Raw genomic sequence first — 26889 nt, 5'->3', positions numbered from 1 at the left:
AGGAGAGGCGGCCAAAGGAGGAATTGGCTTTGGGGGTGACAAGTGAGATATACCTGCTGGAACACGTGCTATGGGTGGGTGCAGCTATGGTGACCAGCGAGCAGAGATAAGGCGGGGCTTTACCTAGCAGGGTCTTGTAGATGACCTGGAGCCAGTGGGTTTGGCGACGAGTATGAAGCGAGAGAGCATACAGGTCGCAGTGGTGGGTAGTATATGGGGCTTTGTTGACAAAACGGATGGCACTGTGATAGACTGCATCCAATTTGTTGAGTAGGGTGTTGGAGGCTATTTTGTAAATGACATCGCCAAAGTCGAGGATCAGTAAGATGGTCAGTTTTACGAGGGTACGTTTGGCAGCATGAGTGAAGGATGCTTTGTTGCGAAATAGGAAGCCAATTCTAGATTTAACTTTGGATTGGAGATGTTTGATGTAAGTCTGGAAGGAGAGTTTACAGTCTAACCAGACACCTAGGTATTTGTAGTTGTCCACATATTCTAATTCAGAACCGTCCAGAGTAGTGATGCTGGACGGGCGGGCAGGTGCAGGCAGCGATCGGTTGAAGCATTTAGTTTTACTAGCATTTAAGAGCAGTTGTAGTTATGAAATGTAGTACCTCTGATTGACTTATAAGTTTGCGAAAAACAAACCGCAAACAGCTCAGATTTCTGTGGAATATGGTTACAAAGCTATCAGTGATTTACTAAAGTTACCGGAATCTTCAGTAATTTGGGGTAATTAACAGAAAATCTATGGGAATCTATCGTAACTTTGGTAATTAATACTTGAATAACATAAATCTGTGTCCATATTGACCATAAGTTTCTAGTAGCTAGACCATTTGGGTCAAGAGAAAATAGCCTAATTAATGAAAAAAGCATCTAAACATCTGAGCATTATTTTCAATGAACTCTGCAACTCTTCCAACTATTGACTTTTCTTCACAACTGCCACCAATTTGAGACCAAAACATTGACAACAAATACATATTGACATAGTAAAATAAATGAAAGTGTGTAAAAAAATGATAAAGGATATTATGATGAAACTCATATAAAACACCAATGGTATTCCCTAAGTTGATGGTTTATATTTATGATCATGTTTTACAGCTTTGTCATATTTATTTTGTTTTTGTTGATATTTTAAAATCTTCTTATTTAATGATGTCATATATTCTGCATGTGATACGACCACACAGAGGGCCATAGATAACACCTGGGATAATCTGGAGTACCCAAAAGGGCCAATAGATGTTTTATGATAGATTACACAAAATCCTTGAAAGACACCAAAATTCTGATAGTTTCATGGTAAACTGTGAACGTTTCCGGTAATATACCCTCCCTTTGCAACCCTACTGTGGAAGCAGTCAAGGAGACTCGCAACATGCAAAAATCTACCACACCTAAAGAGAGTGTGTGAGAGAGAAATAGAGCTTTGTGTGGAGCAAGGTGATAGACAAGCCTTGGAGCAGAAAGCTTTAATACACCAACACAAATCTTGACCTTACACCTTACAGCTCTTTGACCTTTTCAAACCCACCACAGACTTTAGATTACTTTATCAACCACAACAACTACTGTAACTCCTTTATCAAACTTTCCTCACCTTGTTCTATGTCTTCAAATAGTCCTTGATGAAAAAACATGGCCCATAGCACAAACAATTGTTTTTGTTTTTCCCATGGCCCAGACAATGCTATACTACAGACTCTATCCACATGTTTTGTTTAGTGTGAAAAGGGGAAAGAAAGTGTGTGCTCTTACCGGGCATGTGCACCATCCTGCAGTTACAGTTTTCCACGATGTAGCGTGTCTCACAGTCGATCCTGCAAGCTGTCACACTATAGACCTGGAAGAAGCCAGAGTCTAGCGCCTTGGACTCACACTCTCCCCACGGAGGAGGCAGGTAGGTCAGCTACAACACAGGAGAGACACAGTGGAGGGATGGAACAGAGAGACAGAGAGAGAGAGAGAGAGAGAGAGAGAGAGTGACAGGGAAAAACACTCAGCTGAAGTCTAAAACTCCCATAGACATATAGGAGATGTCATGGTGTTATTGTGATTTAGAGCCATCAGAGAGAGGTTCCAAAAGGCCCTCTCTAGAACACAGCAGGCTAGATGACAGAGGAACAAAAGGAAGGTCTGGCCAACAGACTGGGCTGAGTGGGACACATTCACAGATACAGTCTCTCACTGTGAAAACTCACAACAGGTTCCAAGAACACAAAAGCTCCAAACGTTGCCCCCTCTCACCCCCACCACACCCCCATGGCTCTGGAGACGGGAACAGCAGACGAGGCGAGAGGGACACCAGGAGGAGCTGTGTGAGCGCCCATCTGCCCTGCACGCAGGCGGCCCTCACCAGCCACTCCGCTACTCTCCGTTCAGCATCCATCACCCAGCACCCCCTGCATTGTGGGAGATGCAGTTTCCTCAGCCAAATACTGAGTTCTTGGACCAAAATAATCCTTATCCTGCCAGGTCAGATTTGGCTGTGGAATGTCTGTTAGCACAGATAACATTGGAGAAGAATCCCTCCAATCAGAGACTGATACTGTATCCATGCATCCAGATTAGTTTGCTGTTGTTAACTCGAACACAGAATTCCCTCGATATCAGCAAGCGAGACGTTGATTTTCAAATCAAATCAAAGTTTATATGTCACGTGCACCGAATACAACAGCTGTATACCTGACAGTGAAATGCTTACTTACAGGTTCTAACCAATAGTGCAAAAAAGGTGTTAGCTGAACAATAGATAAGTAAAGAAATAAAACAACAGTAAAAAGACAGGCTATATACAGTAGCGAGGCTATAAAAGTAGCGAGGCTACATACAGACACCGGTTAGTCAGGCTGATTGAGGTAGTATGTACATGTAGATATGGTTAAAGTGACTATGCATATATGATGAACAGAGAGTAGCAGTAGTGTAAAAGAGGGGTTGGCGGGTGGTGGGTGGTGGGACACAATGCAGATAGCCCGGTTATTCAATGTGCGGGAGCACTGGTTGGTCGGCCCAATTGAGGCAGTATGTACATGAATGTATAGTTAAAGTGACTATGCATATATGATAAACAGAGAGTAGCAGCAGCGTAAAAATAGGGTAGGGGGGGCACACAATGCAAATAGTCCGGGTAGCCATTTGATTACCTGTTCAGGAGTCCTATGGCTTGGGGGTAAAAACTGTTGAGAAGCCTTTTTGTCCTAGACTTGGCACTCCGGTACCGCTTGCCATGCGGTAGTAGAGAGAACAGTCTGTGACTGGGGTGGCTGGGGTCTTTGACAATTTTTAGGGCCTTCCTCTGACACCGCCTGGTGTTGAGGTCCTGGATGGCAGGCAGCTTAGCTGCCATACGCACTACCCTCTGTAGTGCCTTGCGGTCAGAGGCCGAGCAATTGCCATACCAGGCAGTGATGCAACCCATCAGGATGCTCTCGATGTTGCAGCTGTAAAACCTTTTGAGGATCTCAGGACCCATGCCAAAACTTTTTAGTTTCCTGAGTGGGAATAGGTTTTTTCGTGCCCTCTTCACGACTGTCTTGGTGTGCTTGGACCATGTTAGTTTGTTGGTGATGTGGACGCCAACAAACTTGAATCTCTCAACCTGCTCTACTATGGCCCCGTCGATGAGAATGGAGGCGTGCTCGGTCCTCTTTTTCCTGTAGTCCACAACCATGGACTGATAAATCAGAAAACCTATACAGTACCTTTAGAAAGTATTCTCACCCCTTTTCTCACTTTTTCCACATTTTGTTGTGTTACAGCCTGAATTTAAAATGGATTCATATTGAGATTTTGTGTAACTGGCCAACACACAACACCTCATAATTTCAAAGTGGAATTATGTTTTTTGAAATTTGTACAAATTAATTGAAAATGAAAAGCTGAAATGTCGAGTCAATAAGTATTCAAACCCTTTGTCATGGTATGCCTAAATAATCTCAGGAATTTAACAGTTTTGACTTAAATCTGCTTGAAAATCTATGGAAAGACCTGAAAATAGTTGTCTATATGATCAACAACCAAAATGACAGAGCTTGGAGAATTTTGAAAAGAATAGTGGAGAAATGTTGCACAATTGAGGTGTGGAAAGCACTTATAGACTTACCCAGAAAAACACAGCTGTAATCGCTGCCAAAGGTGCGATTACAGCTGTGTTTTTATGTACTTATGTAAATTGATATTTATGCATCCCATTTTCAATACATTTGCAAAAATGTCAAAAAATGTTTTAATTTTGTCACTTTGGGGTATTGTGTGTAGATGAGTGAGAAAAAAAATCTATTGAAACCATTTTCAATTCAGGCTGTAACACAACAACATGTGGAATAAGTCAAGGGGTGTTAATACTTTCTGAAGGCACTGTACATATAAAGAAGAAACTGTACAATAAATGTATAATAAACTGTATAACTCCCATCATTTAAAAAAGGGAATGAAGAAGGAAGATCCAAAACATGTTCAGTCATTTCCAGAAGTTTGAAAAACATCTCACGTCCTGAAAAAGATGAGAGAAGGAAAAAGAAAGAAAAAGTCTGCCAGAGATAAGCATACAGAGAAGGTCTACTGTACAGCGGAAGGCAGGCAGGCAGGCAGGCAGGCAGGCAGGCAGGCAGGCAGGCAGGCAGGCAGGCAGGCAGGCAGGCAGGCAGGCAGGCAGGCAGGCAGGCAGGGGACTCTGGAGGCCTCCAATGATGGTGTGGCCAGGCAGGCCCCCTGGGCCGTAGAGCTCCCAGCAGTCTCAGCTTCAGCTCAGCTCTGTCTGTGTGACAGGCTCTGTGTGACTGACTGGCACAGCATCATCATCCTTCATCCTCCCCATTGCACCAGCACAGTGGGAAACAGTAAATTTAGACACCAGCTAATTAACTCCGCTTTGCACTTTGAATTCAAAGATTCCCCAGACTTCCTACTGTGGCTTGGCCCTTGTGTTCCTGCAGTGTGGCACAACTTCAGTTCCTGACTGAGCCAACCCCATCTTGTGAGACGCCATGTGATGACCATGCTTATAATCAGGCTGAATATAGCCGATATGTCTTAATGATTAGCAGTACTGTGGGGACTTTGTAAAAGTACAATGGCTGCCTGTGGTCATTGGTGTGCGATTGTAAACAGATCCAACCAGACAGCTCAATTGTGAGGCGGAGCTGAAGTCATGCACTCAAATGAACTCGTATTATTACTTCCAGATAAAAGCCACTTCATCAAAAAAAAATAAGTGCACAGAAGCCAAAGAACACAGCCACTATGGGCACTTAATAATGCATGAACACACACACACACACACACACACACACACACACACACACACACACACACACACACACACACACACACACACACACACACACACACACACACACACACACACACACACACACACACTAGATTGCCTGTGTTCTTTGATAACCCTCTGTATTTTCTCATTATTTTAAGTATAGGGGAGTTTCAAATATTAAAGTGTTCTTTGCTATGCTTTCCACAGAAGTCACAAGGGCATTCCCGTGTCTGTAAATTACAGTTCCATTAAAGACCCTGAGCCTCTCTCCCTCCTGTGTCTTCTGGATGGGTCTCAGACATGTATTTTTGGTCTTGGCTGCCTAGTGTCCACGGGAGAGGGATGGACTGATATACTATACTGTACTGGTTCGTTAATAAAACTCCAAACTCACAGCTCCGATTTTCAACAAAATCCCCAAAGTTAGCAAATCCATGTAGAGCTCCCAAAGCCTAATTCCAAATCTAGAGTCGACAACTTGAATTATGCCCCTTGTTGATTCAACTGTTGCATTTTAGTTTTGATCAGTTTCTAATATGCTTTCTAATTGCTGACGTGCATCCCAATGGCAGAGTGTGTGGTCATTGATGAATAATGTGTGGGGAGGGGCAGAGAGGGTCCTGGCCGTCAATGGAGTGTATTTAATCAGGTCATCAGTTCACCCCATAGTGGGCGCTGACATCTGTCTACTCTGATGATTTGACATTTGATTACAGCAGGATAATAGTGTTATACATCAGCCAGAGCCCATTCCAATTAGGACAAGAGGAAAGATTAGCAGAGGTATGAAGGTGATGGGAAAGGTGATGGACTGACTGCTGCTGAGGAGCACCTGCCTCTCATCTTAATGAAATCGACGGTGCTGGGAAAGTCTATCTTCCTAGAAGTGATGAACAGCTGGCCTTTAGAGAAGACTGTTTCATTGTGAATGGAGACCTATAGGAGCGTGGCCAGACCTACAGTATATGAGTGAGGCCAGGGCTAGTTTGAAATGTTTTGATGTGTTGGCTTCATTAGTCGTGTTTCAATCGAGCTGTAGTGGAGCAGGTTGAGAGCTTCAAGTTCCTCGGTGTCCACATCAACAACAAACTAGAATAGTCCAAACACACCAAGACAGCCGTGAAGAGGGCTCGACAAAGCCTATTCCCCTTCAGGAGATTGAAAAGATTTGGCATGGGTCCTCAGATCCTCATAAGGTTTTACAGGTGCACCATCGAGAGCATCCTGACGGGTTGCATCACTGCCTGGTATGGCAACTGCTCGGCCTCCGACCGCAAGGCACTACAGAGGGTAGTGCGTACAGCTCAGTACATTACCGAGGCCAAGCTTCCTGCCATCCAGGACCTCTATACCATCTGTGCATAGTCACTTTAATAACACGACCAACATGTACATATTACCTCAATTACCTTGACACTGGTGCCCCCGCACATTGACTCTGTACCGGTACCCCGGTTATTTACTGCTGCTCTTTAATCATTTGTTATTCTTATCTCTTACTTTTTTGTAGGTATTTTCTTAAAATGCATTGGTGGTTAAGGGCTTGTAGGTAAGCATTTCACTGTAAGGTCTACACCAGTTGTATTCGGCGCATGTGACAAATAAAATGTGATTTTGATTTGATTTGATTTTAATTGCAGAACAGGCATCTCATGTATATGCTGGAGACATAAGCGATTTGAAGTATGAGGAAAAATAGATGAATCGTGACAGGAATCTGTCAGCTAAGACAAGGGCAATCCAGCCAACTCCCTGTGGCAACTTAGATAAAAACATCTCCAGGGTCAGAGAAGGAGAGGGGGAGAGAGAAGAGGGGAGAGAGAGAGACAGAGAGAGAGACAGACAAAGTGATAAAGAGAGATACTCCCAGTCAGGGAATGGGCAGAGATAAGAGGTCAGACCTAGGCCTGTTGCGGTGACCGTATTAGCGCCACACCGGTGGTCACGAGTCATGAAGGCAGTCAAATTCCACGGTAATTAGGTTTCTTCAAGCTCTGATGCTGCTGATGGTCATTAGTAGCCTACCAAACTTACTAACTGCCTGGTACTCAGCTCTCTATTGTCCCTCTAATCACTCTGACATCAATGCAAATGTGATTGAAAATCTAATCAAACACTTCATTGGAGCCCATGAGTTCATGTTGCTCAACATTTCTATAGGCTATGCAGTTGCGCGAGAAAACAGGGTGATGGCCTCGATTAAAAAGAGGAGGATCCCATCAGCTTCCTATAAGCTAAGCCTACTATATTTACTTCTCAACTTTCCTAATATTAAGCACATTGCTTATCTCTACAACAGGATTATAGCCTACCTGGCTGGCATGAAAATGAATCACAGGAAAAGCGGTTTGGAGAGAGAGAAGTGCATGATATTGGTCCATTCTAAATCAAAACACATTTCACACACATACAGTACCAGTCAAAAGTTTAACAACACCTACTCATTCAAGGGTTTTTCTTTATTTTTACTATTTTCAACATTGTGAAATAGTATTTAAGACATCAACACTATGAAGTAACACATTTGGAATCATGTTGTAACCAAAAAAGTGTTAAGCAAATCAAAATATAGTTGGTATTTGAGATTCTTCAAATAGCCACCCTTTGCCTTGCTGACAGATTTGCACACTCTTGGCATTCTCTCAACCAGCTTTATGAGGTAGTCACCTGGAATGCCTTCTTAAAAATTAATTTGTGGAATTTCTTTTCTTCTTAATGCGTTTGTGCCAATCAGTTGTGTTGTGACAAGGTAAGTGGGGTGTACAGAAGATAGCCGTATTTGGTAAAAGACCAAGTCCATATTATGGCAAGAACAGCTCAAATAAGCAAAGAGAAATGACAGTCCATCATTACTTCAAGACATGAAGGTCAGTCAATACAGAACATTTCAAGAACTTTTAAAGTTTCTTCAAGTGCAGTCGCAAAAACCATCAAGCGCTATGATGAAACTAGCTCTCATGAGGACCGCCACAGGAATGGAAGACCCAGAGTTACCTCTGCTGCAGAGGATAAGTTCATTAGAGTTACCAGCCTCAGAAAATACAAATAAATGCTTCACAGAGTTCAAGTAACAGACACATCTCAACATCAACTGTTCAGAGGAGACTGTGTGAATCAGGCCTTCATGCATGAATTGCAGCAAATAAACCACTACTAAAGGACACCAATAACAAGAAGAGATCTGCTTGGACCAAGAAACATGAGCAATGGTCATTAGACTGGTGGAAATTTGTCCTTTGGCCTGATGAGTCAAAATTGGAAAGTTTTGGTTCCGACCGCCGTGTCTTTGTGGGTGAACGGATGATCTCCGCATGTGTATTTCCCACCGTAAAGCATGGAGGAGGAGGTGTTATGGTGTGGGGGTGCTTTGCTGGTGACACTGTCAGTGATTTATTTAGAATTCAAGGCACACTTAACCAGCATGGCTACCACAGCATTCTGCAGCGATACGCCATCCCATCTGGTTTGGGCTTAGTGGGACTATAATTTGTTTTTCAACAGGACAATGACCCAACACACCTCCAGGCTGTGTAAGGGCTATTTTACCAAGAAGGAGAGTGATGGAGTGTTGCATAAGATCACCTGGCCTCCACAATCCCCAGAACTCAAACAAATTGAGATGGTTTGGGATGAGTCGAACCGCAGATTGAAGGAAAAGCAGCCAACAAGTGCTCATCATATGTGGGAACTCCTTCAAGACTGTTGGGAAAGCATTCCAGGTGAAGCTGGTTGAGAGAATGCCAAGAATGTGCAAAGCTGTCATCAAGGCAAAGGGTGGCTAATTGAAGAATCTCAAATATGAAATATATTTTGATATGTTTAACACTTTTTTGGTTACTATGTAATTCCATATGTGTTATTTCATAGTTTTGATGTCTTCACTATTATTCTACAATGTAGAAAATAGTAAAAATAAAGAAAAACCCTTGAATGAGTAGGTATTCTAAAACTTTTGATCGGTAGTGTATTATTTAGTATATGTAAAGACAAGATTAAATCAAGAATAGTCTGATGGGTGACAATATTAGCCAATCACTTGTGAATGATGCTCAGTGTAAGGCAAGAGAAAATGCCTTTTTTTAGCTACTTTTTTTAATCCTAGTCGCACACCTCGTGTAGCCTAGCCTATAGGCCTTTACGTTTTGATAAGGTTTGTATCACAACTGGCATCCATGTATTGTAATCTTCCTGCCTCAACTGTATATGCACACACACACACACACACACACACACACACACACACACACACACACACACACACACACACACACACACACACACACACACACACACACATGCACTTGAATAGAAAGTTCTTTATCAGAAGTGCACGTTTTTCATCTCGGAGGTTGAAATTGAAATCTAAAAGTGAAAAGTGTCAGGAAGATAGCAGCAGACCTATTCAGTGTGTACAGTAATAACTTAGGTCAAAGGGCACCTACCCTCTGCTCCTGAGTGGCAACAAAGGTCTGAAAGCCCGGGGCAACGCCAAAGCCCAGCTCGTGGACGAACGGGGGCTCTGCCTGGCTGTGGATCTGCACCCGCACTCCCGCCTCGAACGCTGTCTCCTCTGTGGGGGAAAACATAGACACACACAGGGAGATTAACAGTTACTATCACACACACACACACACACACACACACACACACACACACACACACACACACACACACACACACACACACACACACACGACTTAAAAGTACCTAATATACACACATGCACGCACACACACACACACACACACACACACACACACACACACACACACACACACACACACACACAAAGTAAAAGACAGTGAAATTCCTTTATGAATCACCTTTAGATGAATGGTGAGCCTGTGAATGAGAGCCATATGCTTCCCTGCCTGCCTTCTTCCTCTACATGGATAACATGCGTTCAGTGGAAAGACAGCCCATTTGCCTCAGCTCAACATCAAACAGAGGAGCAGGAGTAGAAATTCCACTGGTTGTCTCTTAACTATACACATGAAAGAGCTGTTACCCAGCCAGTCACACCCATGCACAAGCGCACACACACACTGTGGCAACCCGGGGGCCAGCAGGGAGCTCCAAAGGCAGGAGCAGGACCTTGGTCAGCTCCAGAGGGCTAGAGAGGTCAAGGTGAGTCAGCACCATGGACAGCTCTACAGACACCAACTGCGGCTGATGACTCAACACCAATATTACCCAGTCCAGGCGCTGCAACCAATTGGCACCTGGAATTGGTCACACCTGTCCCTCGTTAACCCAAATGAGTATAAGTATTGGTGCAGTCACTCGGGCAGAGGGTACGCCTCGTCCTCAGAAGAGCCGGAGTGAGTATGATAAGCACCTTGATCCAATGACAAAGAAGATACTAGGCAATGTTTGACTCACCTTCCTCTCTCTCTTCCTGTTCTCTGCCCCAAATGAAGATAACCTAATCCCGGGCAGTACACCACCCGGCACAAGTAGAGAGCAAGGTTTGAAACCCCGGACTCATCGCTCTCTATTTTGTTTTGTTCATTGACACAGGCGGTCCGAGGAGCCGCCACGACGGACATAGTGACCCACCAGTTACCTGAGAGGCTTTTCAGTTGTATTTCTCCCCTCCCCATTCTCCCCAACTTTTATGAAAGAACTACCTTGTTTAAAGCACCACAAATGGTCTCCCGTTGTCTTACTTTGTGAGTTTCACCTCTGACTCCCCTGGGCTGCCACAACGCTCGCACGCACACACACAGTGACACTTACAAGGACACAGACAGGCAGATATTCTCCAAAGCATAGAGACCCTCTTCCAGACAAACATCATCCAGACACGCACACAAATTCCCCACAGGCAGACGTGCTAACACACTCACACATGCATGGGCACGCACACACATTCACACACACACACCGAGAGTTTGGAGGAAAATAGGCTTTATTCAAATCAATAACTTTCTCTCCGCAGTCTTCTCATCCGGCAGCCATGTTGCTGTGCATTCAATCAAGCCGCCCATCCTCTTCCATGTTTGACAGGCAGCAGCTTCAATCAGGCTGCTGGACTGGAACAGTGAAAGACTGAGCAGAGGGAGCACGGCACCCAGGGTTGGCCAGCTTCTTTAAAGGGACGGCTGTGACAGAGAACACAAAGCCCACCACGGCATCACCCAGCAGCCATCCATCACACAGCTACCTGCACTCAGAAAGGAAACGCACCGTGACGTCTGGGATGGGGTCGGGGTAATGTGTGGAACAGGAAATCAAACAGGTGCTGTGTGTGTGTGTGTGGCTGCCTTGTAGGACGGGAAGCAAATCCCAGTACTGAATCACAATTGCGTGCACAGATTTGCAGGTGCAGCGAAATACTTCTGTTTCTAGCTCCAACAGTACAGTAATATCTAGCAATACAATAACAATACACACATAATCCAAAAAGTTAATACAATTAAATAAAATTCATATCCATACTGTCTATATAAATATATAAGCAGGGGACATACATATATATTTATAAATGGTGTGTATAGACAGTATGGACAGTTTATGAATAGAAAATGTGTTATATAGGATGAGCCTTGACTAGAATACATTATATACATATGAATTAGGTAAAACAGTATGTAAACATTATTAAAGTGACCAATGTTCAATGACTATGTACATTGGGGAGCATTCTCTGAGGTGCAGGGCAGATTGCCGGGTGGTAGCGGACTAGTGACTGTGTCTAAGGTTCAGGGCAGGGTACTGGGTGGAGGTTGGCTAGTGATGACTGTTTAACAGTCTGATGGCCTGGCGATAGAAGCTGTTTTTCAGTCTCTTGTGCCAGCTCTGATGCACCTGTACTGCCTCCGCCTTCTAGATGGTAGCAGAGTGAACAGGCCATGGTTCGGGGATGCTGAGGTCCTTGATGATCTTCTTGGCCTTCCTGTGACACCGGGTGTTGTAGATGTCCTGGAGGTCAGATAGTGTGACCGCACCACCCTCTGGAGAGCCCTGTGGTTGTGGGCGGTGCAGTTGCCGTACCAGGAGGTGATACAGTCCAACAGAATACTCTCGATGGTGCATCTGTAGAAGTCTGTAAGGGTCTTAAGGGCCAAGTTTAATTTCTTTAGCCTCCTGCGGTTGAAGAGGTGCTGTTACGCCTTCTTCACCACACTGTCGCTGTGGAGGGACCATTTCAGGTCCTCAGTGATGTGCACGCTGAGGAACTTGAAGCTTTTGACCCTCTCCACTGCGGCCCCGTCGATGTAGATGGGGGCGTGTTGGATGGATGGGTAATCATGGTGGTGTCATGTACATTTTGAGGAAAATGTATATTCTTTTTGAAATACTAATTTAGATGGGAGAGAACGGCGGGCAGGGGTTATGTGAGCATCAACACACACTGCTATGTGAGTTGACTGTACAGTCCATCACGAACACAACAAATCACCATCACCAGATTTGATCTGAATGAGATGGACAGATAGAAAGTGTGATAACCCCTGAAGGTTAGATTGAAATAATCATCATCTGTACCACCATCATCATTCTTATCACCATCGTTTCCACAGGTAATGTATTTGGGTGGGACTTCCTAAATAAATGACTGTGGTATTTCATTTGCCTTCCTCTCAGGGCGTCAGCTGTGATTCCATCTCCGGCTGAAATGACAAATCACGGAGCAGAGGGGAATAAGAGGAAGAAAACGGGCTGAGAGTGTGTGAGAGAGAGAAAGAGAGAGAGAAAGAAAGACAGAGATAGTGTGTATGTGTGTGTGAAAGAGAGAGAGAGAGAGAAAGACAGAGATAGTGTGTATGTGTGTGTGAGAGAGAGAAAGAGAGAGAGAGAGAAAGATGGAGATAGTATGTGTGTGTGAGAGAGAGAGAGAAAGAGAGAGAGAGAAAGACAGAGATAGTGTGTATATGTGTGTGTGAGAGAGAGAAAGAGAGAGAGAGAAAGACAGAGATTGTGTGTGTGTGTCCACGAATGTGTGTATGAAATCAAATAAGAACAGTCACATCTAATCTTGTGTGGGCCCCTACTGCCAGGGGTTCACGTCTCCCACATAGCCCGGGGTCAACCTTGTTTCTGCTATTCCATCACAGACATTACATTCCCTCCCTCCCTCCACCCCTCACACACCTCCCTCCCGATACACCTCACACACCTCCCTCCCTCCACCCCTCACACACCTCCCTCCCTCCACCCCTCACACACCTCCCTCCCTCCACCCCTCACACACCTCCCTCCCTCCACCCCTCACACACGTCCCTCCCTCCACCCCTCACACACCTCCATCCCTCCACCCCTCACACACCTCCATCCCTCTACCCCTCACACACCTCCCTCCCTCCATCCCTCACACACAGCCAGAGGGTTTGCCAATTGCCATACACCACAGGTCCGGACCCCCACCCCCACTACCCAGCCAATCTGTCATGCTGTAGCCTCTCTGATCCAGCCACTTGTGTTTGACACTACACTGTCCTCCTTCTAGAAATAAGCTTGCTGTTCCATGTTGCCTGTGATGGGTAACATTGATCATTTGGACATTCATGTAAACAGGGGTGTTTCATGGTCAAGTTTCCACACGCACAAGTCAATGTGTATTATCACCAAGAAACACTAAAAAGGCATCGGAGGAGTATTTTCCACTCCAGTGTGGATCATACCCGCTGTCTGACCTGTTGTTGAATAAACAACCTCATGTTGTGTTCGGGAGGCCTCACAGCACCATGAGTCTGTTGAGAAGCCTGAGAGTGCTGAATTAATTAGACAGAGCAGAGAGAGAAGGGCCCTTAGAACTACAACATGTGTTAGGTTCTGTTTGAAGTTCCACTCTCCTCTTTTTTCTAACATGGTGGATATCTGAGATGATGATGACAGGTTGTTAGAGGGAGAGAGGATACAGAGAACACCAAAGGTAATGATTCACGTTCATTAGCTGTGAATCCAATGAAGTTTGGCGGCATTCTGAAGGGAAAATCTAAATAACTCAGTAGAGAATCAGAATTTAAACAACTCAATGGGGAATCAGAATCTAAACAACTCAATAGGTTATCAGAATCTAACCAACTCAATGGGGAATCAGAATCTAAACAACTCAATTGGGAATCAGAATCTAAACAACTCAATAGGTTATCAGAATCTAACCAACTCAATGGAGAATCATAATCTAATCGAAGAGACAGAGAGAGAAAGGGAAAACAGAGGTGAAGATATAGCAGCATGAGAGAACTGAGAGAAAGAACATGGAGCGAGAAAGGGATGGAGCGTTATAGAGAGAGATAGAGGTGGAGAAAATTGTCCTGGCTCGTCTGTGAAAAGATGAGAGAGAAATCAAAGTCAAGGACTTCTCTTCCATGGTTACAAATGAAGGCCGGGGCTAATCTATACTCTCCTACAGTATCCAATGCTTCAGATGGGAGTCAGGATGGAGTCATGAGAGTGTGTGTATCAATGTTAACACAATCACTATGAGGCTGTATACGATCACATACACTGAGTGTACAGAGCATTAGGAACACCTTCCTAATATTGAGTTGCACCCACTTTTGCCCTCAGAACAGCCTCAATTCGTCAGGGCATGGACTCTACAAGGTGTCAAAAGCTTTCCACAGGGATGCTGGCCCATGTTGACTCCAATGCTTCCCACAGTTGTGTGAAGTTGGCTGGATGTCCTTTGGGTGGTGGACCATTCTTGATACACACGGGAAACTGTTGAGCATGAAAAACCCAGCAGCGCTGTATTTCTTGACACACTCAAACCGGTGCGCCTGGCACCTACTACCGTACCCCATTCTAAGGCACTTAAATATTTTGTCTTGCCCATTCACCCTCTGAAAGGTCCACATACACAATCCATGTCTCAATTGTCTCAAGTCTTAAAAATCATTCTTTAACAGGTCTCCTCCCCTTCATCTACACTGATTGTAGTGGATTTAACCAGTGACTTCAATAAGGGATCATAGCTTTCACCTGGTCAGTTTATGTAATGGAAAGAGCAATGTTTTGTACACTCTCTATGCGTGGGAATACTTTGGAACAGATTTGGAAGTGGTGGGATGCTGGAAATAGCTGAGCCAATTGAAGTAGGTGACAGGGAGGAAGTGAACATTCACTTTCATCGTTTTAAAGGTGAGATAATGAGCTGCCTGGGGATATTCTATAATATCCCTCAGAACAATTTCAACTTAATCCTGTTATATAAGCAAAACCTTCACCTAAGATCTACCTGGCTACTTTCATAGCACATTATGAATTAGTGTTTCCCTTTGTTAAGTATATATAAACAACCCATCTTAATGCTTTGATGCTTAGATAGCTCTACATGACTCCTGGTACAGTTGAAGTCAGAAGTTTATATACACCTTAGACAAATATATTTAAACTCAGTTTTTCACAATTCCTGACATTTAATCCCAGTAAAAATTCCATTTTACATCAGTTAGGATCACCACTTTATTTTAAAATGTGAAATGTCAGAATAATAGTAGAGAGAATGATTTATTTCTTTCATCACATTCCCAGTGGGTCAGAAGTTTAAATACACTCAATTAGTATTTGGTAGCATTGCCATTAAATTGTTTAACTTGGGTCAAATGTCTCAGGTTGCCTTCCACAAGCTTCCCACAATAAGTTGGGTGAATTTTGTCCCATTCCTCCTGACAGAGCTGGTGTAACAGAGTCAGGTTTGTAGGCCTCCTTGCTCACACACACTTTTTCAGTTCTGCCAACATATTTTCTATAGGATTGAGGTCAGGGCTTTGTGATGGCCACTCCAATACCTTGACTTTGTCGTCCTTAAGCCATTTTGCCACAACTTTGGAAGTATGCTTGGGGTCATTGTCCATTTGGAAGACCCATTTGCGACCAAGCTTTAACTTCCTGACTGTCTTGAGATGTTGCTTCAATATATCCACATAATTTTCCTCCTCATGATGCCATCTATTTTGTGCACCAGTCCCTCCTGTAGCAAAGCATCCCCACAACATGGTGCTGCCACCCCCGTGCTTCTCGGTTGGGATGGTGTTCTTCGGCTTGCAAGCGACCCCCTTTTTCCTCCAAACATAATGATGGTCATTATGGCCAAACAGTTCTATTTTTGTTTCATCAGACCAGAGGACATTTCTCCAAAAAGTACAATCTTTGTCCCCATGTGCAGTTGCAAACCGTAGTCTGGCTTTTTTATGGCGGTTTTGGAGCAGTGGCTTCTTCCTTGCTGAACAGCCTTTCAGGTTATGTCAATATAGGACTCGTTTTACTGTGGATATAGATACTTTTGTACCTGTTTCCTCCAGCAACTTCACAAGGCCCTTTGCTGTTGTTCTGGGATTGATTTGCACTTTTCGCACCAAAGTACGTTAATCTCCAGGAGACAGAACTCATCTCCTTCCTGAACGGTATGATGGCTGCGTGGTCCAATGGTGTTTATACTTGCGTACTATTGTTTGTACTGATGAACGTGGTAACTTCAGGCATTTGGAAATTTCTCCCAAAGATGAACCAGACTCGTGGAGGTCTACAATTTTTTTCTGAGGTCTTGGATGATTTCTTTTGATTTTCCCATGATGTCAAGGAAAGAGGCACTGAGTTTGAAGGTATGCCTTGAAATACATCCACAGGTACCCCTCCAATTGACTTAAATGATGTCAATTAGCCTATCAGAAGCTTCTGAAGCCATGACATCATTTTCAGGAATTTTTCAAGCTGTTTAAAAGCACAGTCAACTTAGTGTATGTAACTGTCACGCCCTGACTAGGTGAACTCGGGTATTTTGGGTCAGGGTGTGTCATGTTGGGTATTTTTCCTTGGTTTGTTGTCTATGTTAGCGTTATAGCCTTGTGTTAGATCTATGTGGGTTATTTCTATGTTGGGTTCTGTCGATTCCCAATCAGAGACAGCTGTCGCTAGTTGTCTCTGATTGGGATCACATTTAAGTTCCTCTTTCCCCCACGCTGTTTGTGGGGTGTTGTCTCTTTGATTTTGAGCAGCTAACGTATCGGCATTTTCTTGATTTTGTGTACGTGTTTATTTCAGTGTAAAAGAATAAACATGTGTTCGCTCCCAGCTGCGTTTTGGTCCGCTTCCTCGTCACCCGACGATGATCGTTACAGAACACCCCACCTAACCAGGACCAAGCAGCGGGAGGAAAAGGAGCGCGAGAGATGGGCTCGCGAGGGGAAGGAGTTCTGGACCTGGGAGGAGATCATGTCGGGGAAAGGACCCTGGCGAAAGGATTCCCAGGTCGAGGAGGTAATGCCAGCCGGTGGACGGAGTCGCAGGTCGGCGGTCGAGGAGGCCCGGGAAGACACCCCCAAGAAAACTTTTTTGGGGGGCTAATGGGGTGGTCCAGAAGGGCAGAGGAAGAGCCCAGACCACTGCTCTTGTGGGGGATGACGGCGGAGGAGGAGACGGAGATGAGGCGGTTGATTGAGGACCTGCTGAGGGAAGATCTGGAGGAGGAGCCATGGTATGCGGAGTTGCGCGCTGTGTCGCCAGTGCGCCCGCACAGCCCGGTGCGTCCGATGGACATGCCCAGCGCATGCCGTGCTAGGATGGGCATCCAGCCAGGACGAGTGGCTAAACCGGCTCCACGCTTCAGTTCACCAGTGTGTGTTCACAGTCCTGTCTGGCCCGTTCCTGTTCCCCGCACCAAGCCCACGGTGCGTGTCCACAGTCCTGCCCGGCCCGTTCCTGCTCCCCGCACCAAGCCATGGGAAGCGGAGTTGCGCGCTGTGTCGCCAGTGCGCCCGCACAGCCCGGTGCGTCCGGTGGACATGCCCAGCACATGCCGTGCTAGGATGGGCATCCAGCCAGGACGAGTGGCTAAACCGGCTCCACGCTTCAGTTCACCAGTGCGTGTTCACAGTCCTGTCTGGCCCGTCCCTGCTCCCCGCACCAAGTAAGTGGTGCGTGTCCCCAGTCCGGCCCGGCTTGTTCCTGCTCCCCGCACCAAGCCAGTGGTGCGTGTTCCCAGTCCGGCCCGGCCCGTTCCTGCTCCCCGCACCAAGCCAGTGGTGCATGTTCCCAGTCCGGCCCGGCCCGTCCCTGCTCCCCGCACCAAGTCAGCGGTGCGTGTCCCCAGTCCGGCCCGGCCCGTTCCTGCTCCCCGCACCAAGCCAGTGGTGCGTGTTCCCAGTCCGGCCCGGCCCGTCCCTGCTCCCCGCACCAGGTCAGTGGTGCGTGTCCCCAGTCCTGTCCGGCCCGTTCCTGTTCCCCGCACCAAGCCCACGGTGCGTGTCCATAGTCCTGTCCGGCCCGTTCCTGTTCCCCGCACCAAGCCCACGGTGCGTGTCCACAGTCCGGCCCGGCCCGTTCCTGTTCCCCGCACCAAGCCCACGGTGCGTGTCCACAGTCCTGTCCGGCCTGTCCCTGCTCCCCGCACCAGGTCAGTGGTGCGTGTCCACAGTCCTGTCCGGCCCGTCCCCTGCTCCCCGCACCAGGTCAGTGGTGTGTGTCCACAGTCCTGTCCGGCCCGTCCCTGCTCCCCTCACCAAGTCAGTGGTGCGTGTCCCCAGTCCGGCCCGGCCCGTTCCTGCTCCCCGCACCAAGCCCACGGTGCGTGTCCACAGTCCGGCCCGGCCCGTTCCTGTTCCCCGCACCAAGCCCACGGTGCGTGTCCACAGTCCTGTCCGGCCTGTCCCTGCTCCCCGCACCAGGTCAGTGGTGCGTGTCCACAGTCCTGTCCGGCCCGTCCCCTGCTCCCCGCACCAGGTCAGTGGTGTGTGTCCACAGTCCTGTCCGGCCCGTCCCTGCTCCCCTCACCAAGTCAGTGGTGCGTGTCCCCAGTCCGGCCCGGCCCGTTCCTGCTCCCCGCACCAAGCCAGTGGTGCGTGTTCCCAGTCCGGCACGGCCCGTGTCCGGTCCACCGGTGCCCAATCCTGTTCCGGTCGACGGCTCCGCTCCAGAGCCTGAGCATGCCGCTCCACAGTGGTCCAGTCCGGGCCAGAGGGGTAGGGCTAAGGTGGAGGCGGGGGAAAGAACACGCCCGGGGCCAGAGCCTCCACCGAGGGTGAGGCGCCCACCCGGGTCCCCCCCCCCCCTAATAGACTTAAGTTTGGTGCGCCGGGAGTACGCACCATTGGGGGGGGGTACTGTCACGCCCTGACCAGGTGAACTCGGGTATTTTGGGTCAGGGTGTGTCATGTTGGGTATTTTTCCTTGGTTTGTTGTCTATGTTAGCGTTATAGCCTTGTGTTAGATCTATGTGGGCTATTTCTATGTTGGGTTCTGTCGATTCCCAATCAGAGACAGCTGTCGCTAGTTGTCTCTGATTGGGATCACATTTAAGTTCCTCTTTCCCCCACGCTGTTTGTGGGGTGTTGTTTCTTTGATTTTGAGCAGCTAACGTATCGGCATTTTCTTGATTTTGTGTACGTGTTTATTTCAGTGTAAAAGAATAAACATGTGTTCGCTCCCAGCTGCGTTTTGGTCCGCTTCCTCGTCACCCGACGACGATCGTTACAGTAACTGACCCACTGGAATTGTGATACCATTAATTATAAGTGAAATAATCTGTCTGTAAACAATTGTTGGAAAAATTACTTGTGTCATGCACAAAGTAGATGTCCTAACCGACTTGCCAAAACTATAGTTTGTTAACAAGAAATTTATGGAGTGGTTGAAAAATGAGTTTTAATGACTCCAACCTAAGTGTATGTAAACTTCCGATTTCAACTGTATGTTTGATCAAGAACATTTCAGGTAAAAGAAAGCATTTAAATGACTGTTAGTCTAGTGGAATCTACACTGAACAAAAATATAAACCTAAAATGTAACAATTTCAAAGATTGTACTGAGTTACAGTTCATATAAGAAAATCTGTCAGTTGAAATAAATTCATTAGACCCTAATCTATGGATTTCACATGACTGGTAATACAGATATGCATCTGTTGGTCACAGATACCTTACAAAAAAAGGTTAGGGAAGTGGATCAGAAACCAGTCACTATCTGGTGTGACTACCACTTGCCTCATGCAGTGTGACACATCTCCTTCGCATAGAGTTGATCAGGCTGTTTATTTTGGCCTGTGGAATGCTGTCCCACTCCTCTTCAATGGCTTTGCAAAGTTGCTGGATATTGGGGGGATATGGACATGCTGTCGTACACGTCGATCCAGAGCATCCCGAACATGCTCAATGGGTGACATGTCTGGTGTGTATACAGGCCATGGAATAATTGGGGCATTTTCAGCTTCCAGGAATTGTGTACAGATCCCTGCAACATGGGGCCATCCATTATCATGCTGAAACATGATGTGATGGCGGTGGATGAATGGCACGACAATGGGCCTCAGAATCTCATCACAGTATCTCTGTGCATTCAATCCATCGATAAAATGCAATTGTGTTCATTGTCCGTAGCTTATGCCTGCCCATAACATAACCCCACTGCCACCACGATACACTCTGTTCACAACGTTGACATCAGCAACCCTGTAACGGTTGTCATCGGGAATGGAGGACCAAAACGCAGCAGGAATGTGGATGCTCATCTTGTATTTATTTTTAAATCAAGAGAACACCAAAATAACAAACAAAGAACGCATGAACAACAAAACAGTCTTGTCAGGCTCACACACGCAAAACAAGAAACAATCTCCCACAACACCAAACCAAACAATTACCCATATATAGGACTCTCAATCAGAGGCAACGAGAAAGCACCTGCCTCCAATTGAGAGTCCAACCCCCATCAACCTAAACATAGACATACAACAAACCAGAAAGAACATAGAATACAAACCTAGAACATAACCCCAAAAACCCGGAAATAATAAATCAAACGCCCTACTAAATAAACCACCACCCCGAACCACATAAAACAAATACCCTCTGCCACGTCCTGACCAAACTACAATAACAAATAACCCTTATAATGGTCAGGACGTGACAAACCTGCTCGCCCACACAACGCCATACATGCTGTCTGCCATCTGCCCAGTACAGTTGAAAATGGGATTCATCCGTGAAGAGCACAATTTTCCAGTGTGCCAGTGGTCATCGAAGGTGAGAATTTACCACTGAAGTCGGTTACGACACCGAACTGCAGTCAGGTAAAGACCCTGGTGAAGATGACAAGCAGGCAGATGAGCTTCCCTGAGACAGTTTCTGACAGTTTTTGCAGAAAGTCTTCGGTTGTGCAAACCCACAGTTTCATCAGCAATCTGGGTGGCTGCTCTCAGGTGATCCCGCTGGTGAAGAAGCCGGATGTGGAGGTCCTGGGCTGGCATGGTTACGCAGGGTCTGCAGTTGTGAGGCCGGTTGAACATCAGTGGTATTGTGTGTGACAAAACTGCACATTTTAGAGTGGCCTTTTATTGTCCCCTGTATAAGGTGCACCTGTGTAATGATCATGCTGTTTAATCAGCTTCTTGATATGCCACACCTGTCAGGAGGATGGATTATCTTGGCAAAGGAGAAATGCCCACTAACAGGTGTCATGACGTTGGCCTCTTTTGGTACAGGGAGGACAGTTGACCCCCTCCCTTTTGCACCACCACCCAACCTACCTCCCCACCAACCCAGGCCCTGTGTGTAAAGGGTTGTAAAAACTCTAAAATTCCAGGAGAGTCTCTGGCCATATGGCCCATAGAGAGACAAAGGAAATTCTTCCAACTCATAGAATTGGAGAACCGAGCAACATGTGTGTGCTGGAGAAGGTATGGAAGATTGGTGAAGAATCCAGCTACGAACTGATCCGCTTGGTACAATTTTGTGATACTCAGAAGAGACAATATAGCCATATTACCATAAAACTGTTTATATAATAGCATCAGCTTGAGACTTGCATCATAATGGTTGTATAGAATGTATTAATAAGGATAAAGCTTTTGTAAGACATTGAGATGCTATGTACTGATGTAATGTGATAGAATTGTATTTCTGTAACCAAGTCTAGCTCAGTCATGGGCACGCCCCCAGGGACCCATACAGGACCAGGCGTCATTTGACAAGCCTGTTCAAGGGTCACTATAAAACCCTCCCTGATTTACATTTCAACAGACCAGGCCCCCACTCCATGGCCAATAGGTTTTACCATCCAATTCCTCTACTGAAAGTGAACCATACCACGTGGTTAACTTTTAGACTATTGATACCGACAGAATAAGAACAAGTCTTTGATATTAATTATTAGTCTGCAGCTAAGTAAATTATATCATCGAACACGAAGACCAACGAAACAACCATTCTATAACGACATTAATGAATGTCGCTTTAAAAGATCCATTCTAACCGAGAGAGAGACTCTCCATCAGAACGACGCTCGAACAAGGATCTCGATGACACATGAGCGTAAATATATATTGATTGCAATTGTTCCCGAATGAGCGAGCCTTCAATTGTCAATTGTTAATATTAATGAACTCTGTGTGCCACAGCTGACCTTTTTTTGATCCATTGTTCAACAGGCCGACCAGCCTGTTTAGCCCACAAGGGCACATTCCTCTACCAATCCTTTGTGACGATAATTACTGTTTGCATGTTTTCTGTTAATTACTTAGTGTAGTAAATAAATGATTTTAAGACAATTGATATATGGATGATTTTAGTAAAGACTGGGTTCGTGCAGATACAACAATTTACGACGTTTGGAATGAGACTGGACTAAAGGTAAAATACACCATTTAAACCAGAAGATAATCGGCCTATACTATAATAGAATATAATATTATAGTACAGGAAAGTTATATTAGGAAAATTATAGCTTTGTAATCTGAATATTCTCCTTGGTGCCCCGATCTCCTAGTTAATTACAATTAAACGATTAATCAGTTTAATCGCGTGATAATAATTACAGGTAGCTAATTGATAAACATATCTTCAGTTTAATGGTACCCCCAAAGACACGACACAGGGATGTAAATAAATCCTCCACATACAACACCCATTCTGCCAGTCACATTATGTTAAAGGTCCCCAAAGCACACACATCCATGGGTTGCTCGTCTTTTCAGTTTGCTGCAACTAGCAACTGGAACGAGCTGCAACAAACACTCAAACTGGACCGTTTTCTCTATCTCTTCATTCAAAGACTCAATCATGGACACTCTTACTGACAGTTGTGGCTGCTTTGTGTGATGTATTATTGTCTCTACCTTCCTGCCCTTTGTGCTGTTGTCTGTACCCAATAATGTTTGTACCATGTTTTGTGCTGCTACCATGTTGTGCTGCTGCCGTGTTGTTTTCATGTTGTGTTGCTACCATGTTGTTTTCATGTTGTGTTGTGTTAGGGTGCGTTCCTTACATCTTTCCTTGTCAATCCTTGGTTCATTGGTGAAATTAGCATTATGACAATATTTTTAATTAAATCATTCAAAAACCTTTATTAATTTAATTGCAGACAGAAGTTGACAATCAGGAACATAGCACACATGTTTCTGAGTAAGTTCTGCATCAAACAAAAGGTCTCAAGTTGTTTTATTAAACCGAAGTCCCACCTTAGTGATAACACTGACTACGTCATTACCTTTTTACTCCTGAGACCAAAACCCTGCATCCATAGCTATACAAACATAGAGTTTCAGTGTTTATCTAAAAGCTAGGCAATAAATGTCCCCTCCCCAAAGTTGATTTATTGTGGAATGTCTGAGTAGTCTCTTATCTTCCACAGACAGACAGACAGACAGACAGACAGACAGACAGACAGACAGACAGACAGACAGACAGACAGACAGACAGACAGACAGACAGACAGACAGACAGACAGACAGACAGACAGACAGACAGACAGACAGACAGACAGACAGACAGACAGACAGACAGACAGACAGACAGACAGACAGACAGACAGACAGACAGACAGACAGACAGACAGACAGACAGACAGACAGACAGACAGAAAACAACTGTGGAACAATTCTAAAACTATATAATGAATATATATAGTTCATCTGTAGTGTAGGACCCTATAAATGTAAGGAGGGAGGGGTATTATAACCCCTCCCCTTCTATTAATAAAACATAAGCATAACCAATTATTCTAATACATCAAACATTTTGGTACAACCCTTTTCATGACCCCTAGGTGAACCAGACAGTTGCTACCATGCTGTAGCAACACAACATGAAAAGGTCTTAGGTCTCTCTTTATATAGTGGCTCCCGAGCGGCACAGCGGTCTAAGGCACTGAATTGCAGTGCTTGAGGCATCACTACAGACACCCTGGTTTGAATCCAGACTGTATCACAACCAGCCGTGATTGGGAGTCCCATAGGGAGGTGCACAATTGGCCCAGCGTTGTCCGGGTTTGGCCGGTGTAGGCCGTCATTGTAAATAAGAATTTGTTCTTAACTGACTAGTTAAATAAAGGTAAAGAAAACACTTTAAATATTGCGTTTATATTTTTGTTCAGTGCAGTGTAATAACCTCACAGTCTGATGGGAAATGCTAAGTGTTTTACTCCCCACTCCTGCAAAAATTCAGTAGTTAACCCAACGGCAGAATGAGATAACAAGTCTTCAGATCAAGAGAACAGTGAGAAAACTCGCCTGGCTCTTCCACTTTCTAATCTGAACTTCAGTTGACCTCTCTTGCAGACAGGGACAATCCATACAACATCCCACACAAACACGGCCAAGATCGCATTGTGTTCGATAAGGACTTAAGAAAGTACAGCGAAAAAAGGAATACATTGATTGGAAACAACAGAGGAAGCCTGTTGATACTGTGAAAGGTGGTTGTAGTAAGTGTTGATATTGTATTATGTACCCTGGGCAAAACCTTAGGTCGAAATCAATAGCAGCTCTGTGCATACTTTCCATATGTTATGTGTTTCTGTCTGAGGACAATGAACAATAACAAAGTGTGTGGTATTGGAGAAGCCAGAGGTCAAGTACAATGGCTGAGTCCCAAATGGCACCCGATTCCCTTTTGTACTTTTGAGCAGGGCCCAAAGTAGTGCACTGTACAGGGAATAGGGTGCCATTTGGGGTGAAGCCAATGAGTTTCATCAGACACACAGTGGAGAAGTGGAGCTGGAGGTTAGCACTCCGCCTGCAGCAAATATCTCTTTAAATTCACATGAAAGTTATTCAAATATTTGTAAAAGTAAATGGTTCGAGAAAATGACTTCGATGAGGTCCTAATCACTTGACAAGTCGTCATTGCATTCCACTTGACAACCCTGCAAATATTTAAGATGCACTTGAGAGATCAGCCCCTCGAAGACAGCTACTGTATGAGAGGAAATGAGAGAGACAATCTAAAGCTCTCATTATTTCATCCACCGAGCAATCCTGATGCCAATGTGAGTTGTAGTGTATCTAGGCAACTGCATATCTATTTCTAAAACACCACACACACCTACGCTGGTGATCAAATTAAGATAGCACATCTGTAGTTGTGTAATAGCGAACGGGTTGGGTTGTATACGTTAATGACTTATAAAGTGATTGTTTTTTTAAAATTATCGGATAAATACATAGAAATATAATTAATTGAACAGACAAATCATTGACTTGAATGGGGCCCATTCTATTCATTCCATTTCTATGCATTTAATCCTATCCAATAGGAAAAATCTAGATAGATAACCTTTTAAAAACTGGGCCCAGGAAACTCGGTGGACTTTGACCGCCCCCAGCTGACAGTAAAATACCCAGGAACCAAAAAGACAAGAGTTCCCTTCTTCAGATCAATAAACATCCCATGCCAAATGTCAACATCCCCTCTTCCTCCATGGTTCTATCCTGATACTGTCCACTTCCTCTGTGCTACAAACTAACTCCTGTGAGTCCAGACATGACAGTATGGCAGCAAAACAAGCTGCCTCTCTACCCTCTAAAGCTCTGTCATGACGTTGGCCTGTGGGTAAGGTTTATGACCCCCCCCATAAATACCTTTCCCCCTTCCCCTCTCTTACTGACCCTACTGAAGGACTGCTGTCCTGTTAAATATAGAGAGTCTGGGAACATCAAACAAATGTGGAAAGGTACCACATATTTGGTTAATAAAACCAGTTGGAAATATGCTTGGGAACGTAATGAGTATGTATGTCAGTTCGGTTGTCATCTGAGACATTATGACTGATGACAGGACGACATAAATTGTATCTGAGAAAGTATACACCCTCTAGTTATCAGAGTCACATGGAATTGTTATGCAATTGAAATGTTTGATATTGAACATGTTTGTTAGGAGATGAAATGTAATTTTAGCTTCCGAATGAGAAATTTGGGTTTTCTTAAGGAAAGTGCCCTGCTCGATCAGTAACCCAACCCTGTGAAGAGACAGGGGTTATAAACGATGAAACACCTCCCTCCCCCTCCCCACTATATAATCCTTTGACGAAAAGATAACCAGGTAGTTCCAGTACGGGAGGCCTGCAGCCTCTACGTTAGAAGGACACACATGTCAACTAAGCCAACCTCGGCATGAGCTATGGTATGAACTTTGAGCTTATTCACTACAGAAGTGCTACTTCCTAGCCGTTGAGTTAGCAGCGGCCGCTGTAACGTGGGCTAGGAAAGGACGGACGACGGATCCAGTCTAACAGACGGACGAAGATACCACCACGTATCCAATTTACCACCAGAGACATTGTTCCGAGTACAGGAAGATCTGTTGGCCAACCCGGCCAGCATCTACGACCAATCTACCGAAGCGCAGCTCAGAGTAAATATTTATTGCATTTTCCTTTTCCAA

At 45.2% G+C, this 26889-nt stretch overlaps 1 protein-coding gene across 2 annotated transcripts in view; it reads right to left on the bottom strand.

The window, feature by feature from the left end:
• Positions 1 to 26889, bottom strand: part of LOC106600659 (acid-sensing ion channel 2) — a 417308-nt gene that overhangs the window by 20932 nt on the left and 369487 nt on the right. For both annotated transcript variants that reach the window (XM_045715389.1, XM_045715388.1), the window contains 2 exons: positions 9727 to 9854; positions 1768 to 1918 (listed from right to left, as the gene is read on the bottom strand). In XM_045715389.1, the coding sequence (XP_045571345.1) occupies positions 1768 to 1918; positions 9727 to 9854 (279 nt within the window). The remainder of the gene's footprint in view (positions 1 to 1767; positions 1919 to 9726; positions 9855 to 26889) is intronic.

Source organism: Salmo salar, chromosome ssa03, assembly GCF_905237065.1.
Source record: "Salmo salar chromosome ssa03, Ssal_v3.1, whole genome shotgun sequence".
Taxonomy (NCBI): Eukaryota; Metazoa; Chordata; class Actinopteri; order Salmoniformes; family Salmonidae; genus Salmo; species Salmo salar.
The sequence above is the reverse complement of the archived record's forward strand: the minus strand, read 5'-3'. Positions and strand labels throughout refer to the sequence as shown.